The sequence below is a fragment of the Manis pentadactyla genome, chromosome 9 (assembly GCF_030020395.1).
Source record: "Manis pentadactyla isolate mManPen7 chromosome 9, mManPen7.hap1, whole genome shotgun sequence".
Taxonomy (NCBI): Eukaryota; Metazoa; Chordata; class Mammalia; order Pholidota; family Manidae; genus Manis; species Manis pentadactyla.
In genome coordinates this window covers 42288431-42301383 of record NC_080027.1, presented here as the reverse complement: position 1 = coordinate 42301383, position 12953 = coordinate 42288431, and the positions used below count along the sequence as shown (strand labels likewise).

Sequence of the window (12953 nt, the reverse complement as noted above, 5' to 3'; positions counted from 1 at the left end):
AAGCCTAGCCCAGACTGTTGGGAAAGAAAAAATTTATTTTCCTTTAAAATAAAATGTACAACTAAAAGAGGTCAGGATTTGGGGAAGAAATCTGCCTCTGACCCCTCCACTCCATACCTTTGTTAAGGAAGTGTTGGTAAGGAAGAGATTTCAGAAGGGAAGGGAAATAATACATGCTGTGCCACTGCCTTTTCAGGAGCAAGTCATCGTTTGGGTACAGAACACCATCTCCACAAGATGGTGTCAGAACAACAGACTGTCAGAGCCCTTGTAAATCATACAGCCCACCTACCCGCCACTGTCCACAAGGACACACGGAGGCTCAGATAGGGAAGGGCACCCACCAAATCAGAGGTGGAGTCAGTACTAGAACACCTGGGACATCTTAGCAGGGGCCCGCGGCCATAGGCTTCAACATACACAGTGGATCATTAGACCTGTTACGTTAATCAAGCGAAGGACTCCATGAACGGCTGTGGTTTTCAGGTAGCAGCCACTGCTCAGTGGTCCCTGACCTCAGCAAGAGGTGGCTACGCAAAGGCCAAGAACCAATGATGATTATGAACCCCAGGACTTTTTTTTTTTTTTTTTTTAGCACCAGATGGTGGAGCTCAGCTACTTGGGGCCTCTCACATAAGGGTGATGCTGTTGGAAGTTTCCTGTGCTTTCAAGTGGGGTGGGGAAAAGAAGCCAGCAGGGCTGGGTAAAGCCTGTCCTGGGCCCTTCCTCCCTTGTCCCCCCTCACCCTTCCCCCCCCAAGCTTCAATAGGGCCCAGAGAGGACACAGGCAGGGAAGGTCAGAGCAGTATCTTGTTTGTAGTTTCTGGGCAGTGGGCCACCTCTCCCTAGCAGGAGAGAAGGAATTAGAATCGCTTTTCCTCAGGTTGGGAGGTAATGAGCAGCTCCTTGTTCCCGAAGTCCCACCAGGCTGTCATGTGGAACGCCATGTTGGTTAGGACAACAGTGTACTCCAGGATGGCAAAGATGGTGTACACTGTTGTGGGGACACAAGAGGCCATGGTAAGCCTCCTGCCCCTGCCCCAACCCACTGCCCCCGGGACCTCTTGATAAATCACCACTACTACATCACTACACAGTGAACACAACAGAAGTCAGCCCCCAACACTACTACCATATAGCATGTCATAGAAAATATCACGACTGTCCCACAGTCATTGTGACCAACTGCAGACCCTAGCCTGGCCTCACCTCCAGCCTCACAATACATGTTGTGCCGGAAGTAGACAGCCAGTGCAGTGAAGAAGGAGACGAAGTTGATGATGAACAGCCGCTGTTTCCAGTTGTAGGACTTGCGATCCTAGGGATGGGCTGTCTGGTCACTCTGCAGCTTGCTGGGTGTGTATGGACAGCCTCCCTTCTTAGCACCCACTCCTAAGGTCTGAGTCTTACCCAACTTGGTCATAGAAGGGGGCACAGGTAGGGGCAGCAGGAATGATGGGCATGTTCACATCCCTACATTTGGGGGTATAATTAGGCAAGGAGCAGTGATGTCCCTGCCCCTCCTACTTTGGGGGAAATGGAGTATGAAAGTTACTTGGAGTCACCCACCAACCTAATACCTCCAGATACTGTGGGGGAAAGAAAGATGTGTATGTTCGGGGCAGAGGGTTGGAGTTATTACAGACCACAGACCCCTTACGAGTTCTTAATCCAGGCAGCCTAGGGGCTGCCCTTCATTCTACCCTCATTTGGAGCCTACATCTCTTCTATTCTCCAGTCCCCCATACTACCCAAACACAGTCCAATCTTCCGCCACTGGTCCCCAAGCCCCTACCCCTGCCAGCGGACCCATTAGAACTACAGTTCCCACCTCACCATTTACCGCATCCTGAGGACACGTGTCCTTGAGTTTCCTCTGGGCTGCCTGGAGCCCCACTAGAGGTAGACCGTACCTCCTGACTTACTGTGTGCTTCTTGGTCAGCCGCCAGAGAATACAGGTGAGGAGCATGTGACCAAGGGATGAGGTGATGAACACAATGAAAGCATTTTCGTGGATGGCTGGAGGGAAAAAGAAGGGTTGGGAGGCACATTACAGGGAACATCCAAACCCCTATGTCTGAAGGTTGTAGTGCAGGAGGGGCGGGGCCATCCTTCCCAGATCCCTTCCCCACTCCTCCTTCCCTCATCCAAACACCCACTGAAGTCCTCGGAAGAGGAGACGTAGGTGAGTGCTAGAAGTGAGAGGTTCTCCACCACGTTGAGGCCAAAGTTGAGGCGGCAAAGCGGGCGGTAGCCGGGACACGGGGAGGCGCAGCTGAGGTAGTGGTTCCAGTAGGCGAAGGCCACCAAGAAGCGGGGCGCGGAGTGCAGGCCGATGCAGAAGCGCCACACGTAGCGCTGGGGCACCTCCCCACCGATGGCCGAGCTCACCGATGGCAGGTAATTGGGCACCTAGAGAGTTGTGACCCATCTGGGCACCGGTCTCCGCCTTCCCCACCCACCAGGAAATCCTTCTTTCCATCTACCAACATTATCAGGGCCCTCAGAAGACTTCCCCAGCCCCTTCACTTCCAGCAAGTCCTAGTTCTGGTGCCCTCAGAGCACTTCCCGAAGACCTCCCCTTCCAGGTCCCAGGCCGGGAGTGTACTTGGTTCTCACTCCCCAGCCAGATTCAGTCCCAAGGGCAGGAATGAGTCACAAACCATTTGAGCTTCCTTAGGACAGTGCTGGATTCACTGCCCAGCTGAGCTGTTCCTATGACTGCTCCCAGCTCCACTTACTCCTCTGGGCAGGTGTGCCAAAGTGGTAGAAGGTACTGTGAGACTGGGGAAGCTGAGTCAGAAGGGTACCCTCATCCTGATCATGGTTAAGGAAGTGGGTACTCCAAACCTGGGAGTAATCTAAGAAAATGACCCTGTTCTTGTACATTTCTTCCAACCACCTTTCTCAAAGCCTGGAATTCCTCATTCCTTAAGAAATTGGAGAGTCATTCTTTCAAGATGAAGATGGAGAAGGAGATGATACACAGCTGCAGGGACTGGTATTGCTTGTACTGGAGAGTGAGAAGATGGGGAATGAATAAACAGTAGTATAGATCCCACCTCAAAAAGCCAGGAATGGGATGAGGATCTCTTGGACTCCAGGGCATATACCACTGCCTCTCACACTTTATATGCATGCAATTCCCCAGGGACTGTGTGAGAATGCAGGTCTGGAAACTGAGAATCTGCATTTCTAAAAGATTCAACTAGTAGTGGAAGCTACCAATCTAGTGCCCATACTTTCCATGGATTTTTTTAGATTTTCAACAAGGGTCAGTGCCCAGCAACCCAATGAGGGAATCACTCTGTTTGTACTCTGGTAGGACCAGTCTTCAGGGATGGAGTGCTGGAAGATCCCTTCCTTTCTCCCAATGGGGACTCTGAATGGTTCTCTGTCACAGGTAGGTAATAATGGAAGCAGCTCACAGGGCAGGGATGGGCCTGGGGGAGAACCAAGTAGGGGCTTCACAGCCTTTACAGAAAAGGAGATGTATTCCCCTCAGCACTTTTGGAGTAAACCAAGTGCAGAATTCTCAAAGAGACGGTGCTGCTCTCAAGGCCATGGCTCGAGATAACATAGTTTGAGACCAGGCTCAGATATTCACTGTGAGTCGTCAGTGAAGAGGTAGCTCAAAGGCTTTGGAGCCGCACAAACCCAGGTCTGTGTCCCAGCTCTGACTTCATTAGCTGAGTGACCTTGAGCAAGTCAATTCACCTCTCTGAGTTCAATTTCCTCATTGGCAAAATAGGGAGAACAACCTACGTGGCAGAATGATTGTGAATATAAACTATAATGTATGCAAAGCATCTGCAATGTCTGGCACACAGTGGATACAAGTGAAGGTTTTCAGAAGACAAACTTCCCTGAAAAGCCTGCAAATGTGTAGCTGTTGAACATGGCAAAGCATGCATATGAGTAAGAGGTGGGAGTTATATTTTCACCAGTTTTCTGGGACCCCCAACCTTCCTTACTGTTCTCTCTCTCTGAGTAGGTCTCCTAAGTAGGATTAGTGGGAGTACTGCCTCCACTTTCTAGAACATTCATTCTGAAAACCCCGGCCCCAATCTCAGCTATTTTATGGGGAACAGAACCAGCACCTAAAACTTGGCTGGAAGGGCTCAGAGCATTCAAGGGCCCCCAGCCTTGACCAATGTTGGGAAACAGGTACAGGGTAGAGTTGGCACAGAGTTGGGGGATACCTCAGAAGGAAGGGAGAAGAATTAGGGCCCTGTGGCTGCTGGTCCTGTCCTCACTAGCTCCTCTCTGATTAGGGGTGGGGGCAAGTTTCTGAGAGCAGGGATTGCCTCTCATCTCACACACACTCACACATGCACACATAATCAGGTATAGATACTCATATACATACCCCCATCCCAAGCATACAAGTTTCCCACTCACCAACTATGCCAGCAACAAGCAACATCAGGAGCTACCAGAAACCAGGTACCCAGCTCACCCAACTCTTCCCATGAGCCCAGAGCTAAGGGTACTGAGAATGGGAATATAACCCCTTTCCTCAAGAACTGCAACTCTTTGGCCTGGAGGACAAAGCTTGGTGAATCTGTGGCAGGGCAGCAGATCAGAAAATCACATGGTATAAAGGGAGGGGGTCCAAAAACTTCCCTATCGTAGTAACTCAGATTTCACCATTAGTGATTCATTCCTTTGACCTCAGACAAAAGTCCCCTGAAATTATGGATGACTTTTCTATCTACCTTACTGTCTCCCATGCTCCTTCTCAACTGACAAAAACTCCCATTCCTGTCAGTTCAATCTGCTACTCTTCTCCAGACTCCATCCCCATGTCTCTATCCTCATAGTTCCCATCTTAGCTCTGGTCTCCCCAGTATCACAAGCTACTACACTAGCCTCATTACTGGTCTCCCTACTCTTGCCCCTGCTCTTAAGTCTGTACTCCATTCAGGAGCCAGATAGTCTTCCAAAGCACAAATCTGATCATGTCCCTTTCCTGCTTAAAATCTTTCCAAAGCTCCCCATTCCCTCTGGATAAAATCCAAAGTTGTCAGCCTAGCATTCACAAACATCCTTCTTCACCCCCACAGCAACAATGCTCCCTCCTCTAGGAAGAAAATCTTCCCCAACATCCAAGCTGCTTAAGTGCTTGGGCCCTGTAATCCCTGTGCCCCCTTTATCACAATAGGAGTCCCATCTCATTGTGTTGTAGTTCTGTGTCTAGGACTCTCTTGGAATAAGATGGTAAAGGCAGGTCCATGTTCAATTCCATGCCCCTGACACAGCACCTCTACCACTGGGCCTTCAGGAAAGGCCTGGTGGACTACTCTTGGAGGCAGGAAGTCCTTCTAGGTTTCTAGCTGGCAGAGCCCTGACTGGACAGGTTGTGGGGCCTAAGGCTGCCAGAGGAGAAACCAAGCTAGAAGACCCCAGGGCAGCACTGGGCTAATGCCACCTATTACTTCTGGCTCTTTGCCTTATCTAACTTCCTCAGTCCTGGCTTCCTTTCCAATCAGTCTTTCTTCAGTCTCCCCCTCCCTCTCATGATCTCAGTTGCCTGTTCCCACTCCCTTCCCTTCCCCCTCTCCCCTCTGCTCTCTTGCACTCTCTATAATCTTCTACTCTTAGAGGACTGTGATTTTTACCCTCTCTGAGCCTCTCTCCCCAAATTCCCTCTTAACTCTGACATGCAGCCCAGCCTCCTCTTATCCCTTCCCCCTCTCTCTGACCCTCTGTTTTCTTTCCTACTCTGATTCCACCCTTATCACTTTCTCTCAACCTGGCCCTGACCCAAGTGCTGGGGAGCCTGGCACTCACCCCACAGTCAGTGGCCACTGTGTACTCAAAGTGGAACACCAGGGACCAGATGATGCAGAAGAAGAAGCCGAACACGGGGAAAGTGATGACCCACCAGACCATGGCCGTGAAGTGGAGCCGGAACACGGTCCCATCAGAGTCCAAGGGCTGGGAGGCTGCAGAGAACATCCTGTAGGGAGTGGTGCCCAGGCAAAGCAAGGAACACAACTTAGGGTCTGATGGGATACCTGGGCCAAGGAAAATGGGGCCTTTTCCAGAGCTGGATCCACAGGGTATAGGAAAGAGACAGGGTAGAAATAATAGAAAAGACATAGGGGACAAAGGAAAAGAAGAGAAGGAGGTGCAGAGGAAGATGGGCAGGAAAAGCAGAGACAGGCAAGGTCAGCTCTTAGGAATACCCTTGGCCTTGGCAAACTGGTCCTGCAGGCGCACCTCTTGAAGAGCCTGGAGAATAGAGATTTTCATGGCCTGGACATGGGAGTTTTGATGGCCCACCTCATTTTCACAACCCTCATACCACTCAGAAGGGTCAGAGGTGGAAAGGTGATTGTTCCTATTCCACAGAAGGGGAGACTGAGGCCTAGAACTATGCCAAGATCAAACACTAGGATTAAGGTCTCTTCTTACCTGATAATTTAAAGGTCCAAGTCAAGGCTTTCTTCACACCAAGTAACCTAGACAAAGGACCCTGGCTCTACTGGCCCAAGCCCTCCCACTGACCCCGTCTGACCACATTCCTGCTCTTCACCCAAGTTCAACTAGGAACAGTGGGAGTGCCGCAGAACCTACTTCAATGGGGCCACAGGCTTCCAGCTATCCCACCCCCAGTCTCAGAATGATCTAAGCCTTAGGCCAGCAGTACCCTCATCTCAAGATACCAGGATCTCTGCTGAGGTCCAGACCTCCATCTCCTTCCTCTCTGAAAAGACCAAGTCACCCAATCCAAGGTTTTTGGGAATCTGAGGGTCATGGGGACCTTCTCTACTCAGCTTGAACCTGCTGTGCCGGGCCAGACTCAGCAAGGACAGACCCAGACTAAGGGCACTAGGCTTTCTCTGCTCCCTTCTCCCACTAGGCAGAGAACTCCCTCCTCCCACTACCCCACCAGCAACAAACACCATGACCCCTCACACTGGGTTCCCTTCTTCAGGGCAAACAGAGATGGCTTTGTATTAAAAGGCCTAGGACCAAATGTCCCCTGGGGATTCTTCCATTAACGGAGGCCTAGTCACCAGTCCATCTCAGCCTCAGACAATGAGGTGGGGATCAGAGGGGCCGCGTACTGAGCAACACTCACAGTGGATGCTGAAGGATCCTGGGCTTGGGTTGAGGGCTCAAGCCAGACTGAGACTGTTCTAAGATAGGAAGGTTCCACCCCCAGCTCTCCAGGGCCTGCCCTCCCACCCACAGAGGCCAGATCTCCATGCCTGCCCAGGCACACAGCCTTCCAAAGACCAACAAGGCCACATCATCAATCTTGGAACACTCTGCAAAGGTAAGAAGTGATAGGAGCTAAGGGCAGCCCACAGCAGCTTCTTTGCCAAGGATGTGTGTCCAAGGATTGTGTCCAGGGATACAGGCAGGTTTCTGGGAAGGGAGAAGGAGAAAGCAAAAGAAGATTTTGCCCATTTTTGTTGGAATAAGACTGAGTATGTTTGTTGGGATCCATTGGAGAGCTGGCTAATGTTAGGACAATAGATTCAGGATCCAAAAGAGATCTAGGCCTCTAGAATCTAGGCCTCAGAATATGCTATCAGTGTTCAGCCTGTACCAGGGCTGAAACAGCTAATCACAGCTCAGGATGCATTAACAGAGGTCTAACAGCCAGTCATAAGAATGGAACAGTCCTGCTTTAGCCTGTACTATCCGGGCCATATGAAGTCCTAAGCCCAGACCAGGGTATACCAGGTGTACCACAGAGAGAATGGTGACCAACAGGGCAAAGTTCACAGGCGCTTGACTTACGAGGGTTGCCTGATGAGACTGGAGCTAGGCTGCCTAAGGAAAGTAGACTCAGGGACACCCGACCCCCACCCCACCCCCAATTACTGCCTTCCTGTCTCTGCAGGGCTGACTTGAAGCTCTCAGGCTCCCAAAGCAGAGCCAGGGCTAAGGCAGAGATTCACCAGAAGGCCAGTGTATGCTCACTGTAAGAATGAGTTTGCTAATTGTTAGTTACTAAACCTCCTTGGAATATACTGCCTGGGGAGGAAGGAAGCTCCCCATCACTGGACATGTGCAAGCAGAGACACAATCATCTAACTGTGATACTCTAGGTGAGAAATTCAGAGCATATATGAAAAATTCCAAGGTGGATCCAACATGGTAGTCCTAGGGAGTGGGGACAAAATATCCCCAGGATAGCTAGTCTTGGTCCTGCCCCAGAGGGGCCAGGTACCCCTACTGCAACTACCTGTGCTTTAACTCCCTAACTAGTATCCCAAGAATACGTTATAAGTATGCTGATGTTACTGATCCCATTAACCCTCGGAGCCAGCCAAGAGGGGCAGAGCCTACTTCGTTTAACTCCATATGCCATACAAATATTATACTTTTCTGTAGGGACTATGACTGCATTACACCATGCCTGCCTTCTGCCAGGCCATTGACCTGGGGGGGTCCTATCCATTTATTCAACCAACATTTTCCGTTTTCAGGTACAGTGCCCACCTTCAAGGAGCTCCCAGTCTGGTGGGGCAGACAGATAAAAATATAGTGTGGTAGAATTGTGTGACAGAGAACACGGAACTGCGGGAGACGGGAGTGATTAAGTCTACCCCAAGTAGGTTAGGGAAGGCTTTTCAGAGGAGACACATGAGAACGGTTTCTGCAAGATGAAGAGAGTTGGTCATAGTAAAAGAAACATTTGATGCGTTATCTAAGGTTAAAACAAGGTGAGGAAAAGCCATTGTTTAGATCTACCTGTTCAGATCACCTGATCTTCCAGTCTTGTTCTTAGAACATACAGCTCCCAGCCCTGGAACTCAGAAGATGGGCTTCCCACAGCTCTTGGCCCACATCTACCCATTGACAAATCAGGAAGAGGGAAAATTTCAAGTCATATGAACCAAAGAAGCAGGCCCCCAATCCCATACTGCTAGTCATACCACACTCCTAGTTACAACTCTTTTTCTAGAGCAAATGTTCTTCATAGGCAGGCCAGAAGCTCAGCTGACTGGGGGTCTTCAGAGATCTCTCTGAGGCTAGTCCAAGGATCCATGTCCAAGTTCTGCCTCTTTTCCACCCAGATCCCCTAAGCTAACTTCTCTTCCGCTCTGCCTTCCAACCTGACAATCTCCTTTTTTCCCTCCTTCTGCTCCTCACCCTTCACATTTCCCCAAACCACCTTCCTATCCTTCCTCTACCTGGAGCTCTACCCTAGCCCTAGAAAGAGAAGAGTAGGAATTACCAATGAGAATTTTAGACATGGGAAAACTGAGGCTCAGTCTGTGTCTCAGGTAATATAGAGAGTCAGTGGATAAACTAGGAGTATACGAGGTCTCACCCTCCTTACTGCAATATCCTGCAGAGAAAAATTCACATCTTTCCTAGCCCAGCACACCACATCTTTGTCCAGAGGGTGCATGGCTACCTATGGCACCTCAGAGGGCATGGGACCTACTCCAGAACACATATATACACATATAATCAAGTCCCCATCCAGATGGGCACAGATATAGTCTCTCTTAATATACATAGCCACTCAAAGCCACTATAGACAGTCATGTGTCTCACACTCACGCAAAATCACATTCCCACAGAGATGGGCACAGCACCATATGAAGAGGCCCTAAATGCCCTCTAGCCCAGGCCTGTTCTCTCTCCATTCCCCAGGAAACCCTGGAGCTCCTCAATCTTCCCTTCTATGAAGGATTGGGTTCTGGGTTCTGGGGCTGCAACTTCAGGGACCCAGCCCCCAGTGACCTTCTTGGAAAGTGGAGGGAGGTTATTTCTTGAGACCTCAGTTTGCAGATATCTCCCCAGCACCCCAGTGCTTGATAGGCCCCATTGGAGAGTTGCTAATCCTGTTATAACAGAATCAGGGTCCAAAAAAAGATCCAACTAGGCCTGAATAAGAGGTATCAGTGGCTCCCCAAGCCCTACCCCACAGTGTGTGGCCGTAGTCTCCTTGAAGTGGAAGAGCAGGGACCAGAGGATGCAGAAGAGGAAGGCGACAAGTGGACAGCAGACTGTGGCCAGGGCCACCAGGGTGAAGCGAAGCCGGACCAGGGTCCCATCCCGGTCCACTGGCAGTGGGACCTGGTACATCTTGTCAGACCTGGGGATGGAGTGGTGTGCTGTCAGGGCCCAAGGCAGCCAGGCTGAGAGTCAGCGGGGAAGCCAGCCCCTGTGCTCAGCTTAGCTGTGCTATGGGTTGGAAGGAAGCCACATAGCCCCTAAGCTTAGACTGCGCCTACACTGGATGAAGAAGACTGATTCAGAATCCTAAGAGAACATTCACCCTCAATTCCAGAGGAGGGACAATGAACCAAATCTGTGCTAAGATGAAGCTTGAATAGATTGGGAAACCTTCTTACCCCTATACCTGGCTTGACAGGCCTGGGACTACAAGAGCTGGTTTAACTAGTCTGTCTCGTTTCAGGAACCAATCCAAAACCTCCCAGTGGACATCTCTCCATCAACACCTCCCATCAGCTCTCACAGCTTTACCCACTGCACAGCTTTACCCTTCTGCACCTTCAGTCTCTTTCCCAGCTCTGTATGCCTGCACTGCAGTCCACAGCAGCAAGGACTCCATGGAAGCCAACAGAACCTGAACCCCTTGTTTGTCCCCGCCTGCTGCCTCATGTGCTCTGAGGGTGAAAGGCTTTGCAGAATCAGGCCTGGTGCTAGTCTGGGCTTGCTATTTGTTGGAAAGATCTGTCTGATCAGCTTCTGGAGGCTTCCCGGTGCCCAGGGACCTGTCTACCACCCGCTGTAGGCTAGGACCCCCTACTCAGATGAGGGTATCTACAGGTCAGGAACTATAGTAGCTGAGTATACACCAGCAATCCTAGCCCAGCCTCCCTCAGTGTATAGAAGGGGAAGTTAAGGCCAAATGAGGGGCAGGAACATGCTTAGGGTCAACAGAAAATAGAAGGAAGAATCAGCAGTGGAGAGATGTGGGACACCTAGAGCCAAAAAATGCAACTCTGGTCTTCCTTGGCCCCTTCCAGAGCCCTGAGCAGAAAGGTCAGGTTAGGTCAGGTTAGGAGGGGAGTAAGAAAAGGTACCTATCCAGAGGAGGCAGAAAGGTAAAAACTAAATCCCATACAGTTAAGTCAGTCAGCCTGTCCCTATTGCAAAGACAAAGAAAACAAGATGCAAAGAGAGAAAGGCCTTTCCTCAAAGCCATTGACTGAACCTGAGGGAAAGTCATCCTCTGAATTTAGGGTTCTTTTTGCCAAAGTAGGGCTGGCTCCAGAAACATGAAGAACCCACCCTTCTGGACTCATGGATTTTGTCAGATTAAGTCCCAGCTCTTCTGGCCCTGTCTTCAGGAGTCTCCCTTCTAGTCCCACTTTCAGGAAGAACCTGACCTCAGTGAGGCTGTGAGGCTGGCCTCCTGGCATTCCTGAACAAACCAGGTGGATAAGCCTCTGCATTCTCATCCATCTTCTCCCACCCACCTCTCTGCCTGGCCCAATCAGGCAGCCTGCCCCAGCTGCTCAGGTGGAACCAGGGATCTCCCAAGGGAGTTGTAAGTGGCTCTAGTGACCCTCCCAAATCAAACATTCTCCTTGGATCATTCCCCAATAGACTGTAAGTCCCTGAAGGCACTAGAAGGCGAACACCTCTCCACTCAAACCAAACCCATATTCTATGGTTATAGTGGCACGACAACCACTGTAGTCCCCCCTCCGGACATCTCTCCCTAAACCCAGCTGCTCTGAATCCCTCAGGAACCACTGGGCTCTCCAAACGCAAGACCAGATCCTCAGAGAATGAAGAGGCACTGCCCAAGGCATGGAGTGGTAAAGAGATTCAAGGAACAGTCAGTTTCATTTCTGGGAGGTATTCCCAGCCTCCCTCTTAGCTGTGTGACCTTGAGCAAGTTACCTAACTACTCTGGGCCTGTTTCCAGTTGTGCAACATGGAGATCCTGGGATTTAGGTAACTGATAAGGTCATTCCAACTTGGGTCATTCTACTCCTCCAGGCCTCAGGAGCAGCTCAATACCTGAAAAGCAGCTGTTCAGCTCTGGTGAGCTCTAACTTCCTCATACGTACTCTCTTAGATGTACCCCTACCTTACCTCCAAAGGTCTCTAGAGATCTTTTCACCCTCCAGTTGGCATCTCCACTTACTGGGTGCCTTCTGAGTAGTAGGCACCCTGCTTAGAACTCAATATACATTCTTTCTTTCAATCCTCACTGTAGTCCTATGAGGTAGGTAATACAGCCTGTATAATTCCGTTTTACAGAAGACGAAACTGAGGCTTAGGGAGGTTAAAAACACGTGCTCAAGGGCACCGGCAAAAAACTGGGGGGCTGGGACTTAAAACTAATCTGTGGGGTTCCAAGGTTCCCCACAGCCTCATCCCTGGAACCTAACGAGGAATTCTGACCAGCAGTCCCTGCTCAGTGAAGAAGGTATAGTTCAACCTCTGCAGTCAGCCCCATGTCGGGGAGCGGAGGCGAAAGGGAGTCAGCGGCAGTTCCTGGGCAAGGACCAAGACTCGCAGTGCTGGCGGCCGGGCCCTGCAGAGGCCAGACCGCGTGGCGGAGCTCCCCCAAGTGGGGCTGTCCGGCGGTCCGGCTCACCCATGCTCATACTCACTCAGGCTGTGGCTGCGAGGAAGCCGCGCCGCCGCGGGCCGGTAGCCCGGCGGATCCGTGTTGGGGCGGGGGAGGGGTGGCCCAAGCCGGGCCCGGGAGCGAGCGCAGCGGGCGGGTCGTAGCGGGAACGCCAGGGGCGGGGTCGGCGCGCTCGGGGCGGAACTCCCGGAGGAAACTGTGCTCTGATCCTCTACTGGACCCTCCCCGCTTCTGCAGACCTGGACCCTCGGCTCTTCCCCTTAAGCTGGCGTCCCCCGTAATCATGCCATGCGTCTCTAGCTCTGGGCTGCCCCACTAATTCTGGCTGCGTGAGGGCAACCGAAAGAGCCCTGGACACCGGGGTATGCACGTTGGATAAGCCACCTTGTCACCTTACCTCTC

The 12953-nt window shown here is 51.2% G+C and overlaps 1 protein-coding gene across 12 annotated transcripts; it reads right to left on the bottom strand.

The window, feature by feature from the left end:
• Positions 1-15: 15 nt before the first annotated feature.
• Positions 16-12926, bottom strand: PGAP2 (post-GPI attachment to proteins 2). 12 transcript variants are annotated; one of them, XR_008999226.1, is made up of 6 exons: positions 12574-12923; positions 9899-10073; positions 2161-2413; positions 1914-2020; positions 1210-1473; positions 16-928 (listed from the first exon to the last, which is right to left on the bottom strand). XR_008999226.1 is itself a non-coding variant. In XM_057507262.1 (6 exons), exons 1-6 carry the CDS (start codon positions 12834-12836, stop codon positions 763-765), a joined length of 990 nt encoding a protein of 329 aa, XP_057363245.1. In that variant the 5' UTR covers positions 12837-12926; the 3' UTR covers positions 16-762. The 12 variants fall into 12 exon arrangements, 8 of the variants coding, with proteins under 8 accessions (XP_057363245.1, XP_057363246.1, XP_036760105.1 ...); XR_005028589.2 differs by having other exon boundaries at positions 1926-2020; XM_057507262.1 differs by having other exon boundaries at positions 16-845; positions 1210-1318; positions 12574-12926.
• Between the last annotated feature and the right edge of the window lie 27 nt (positions 12927-12953).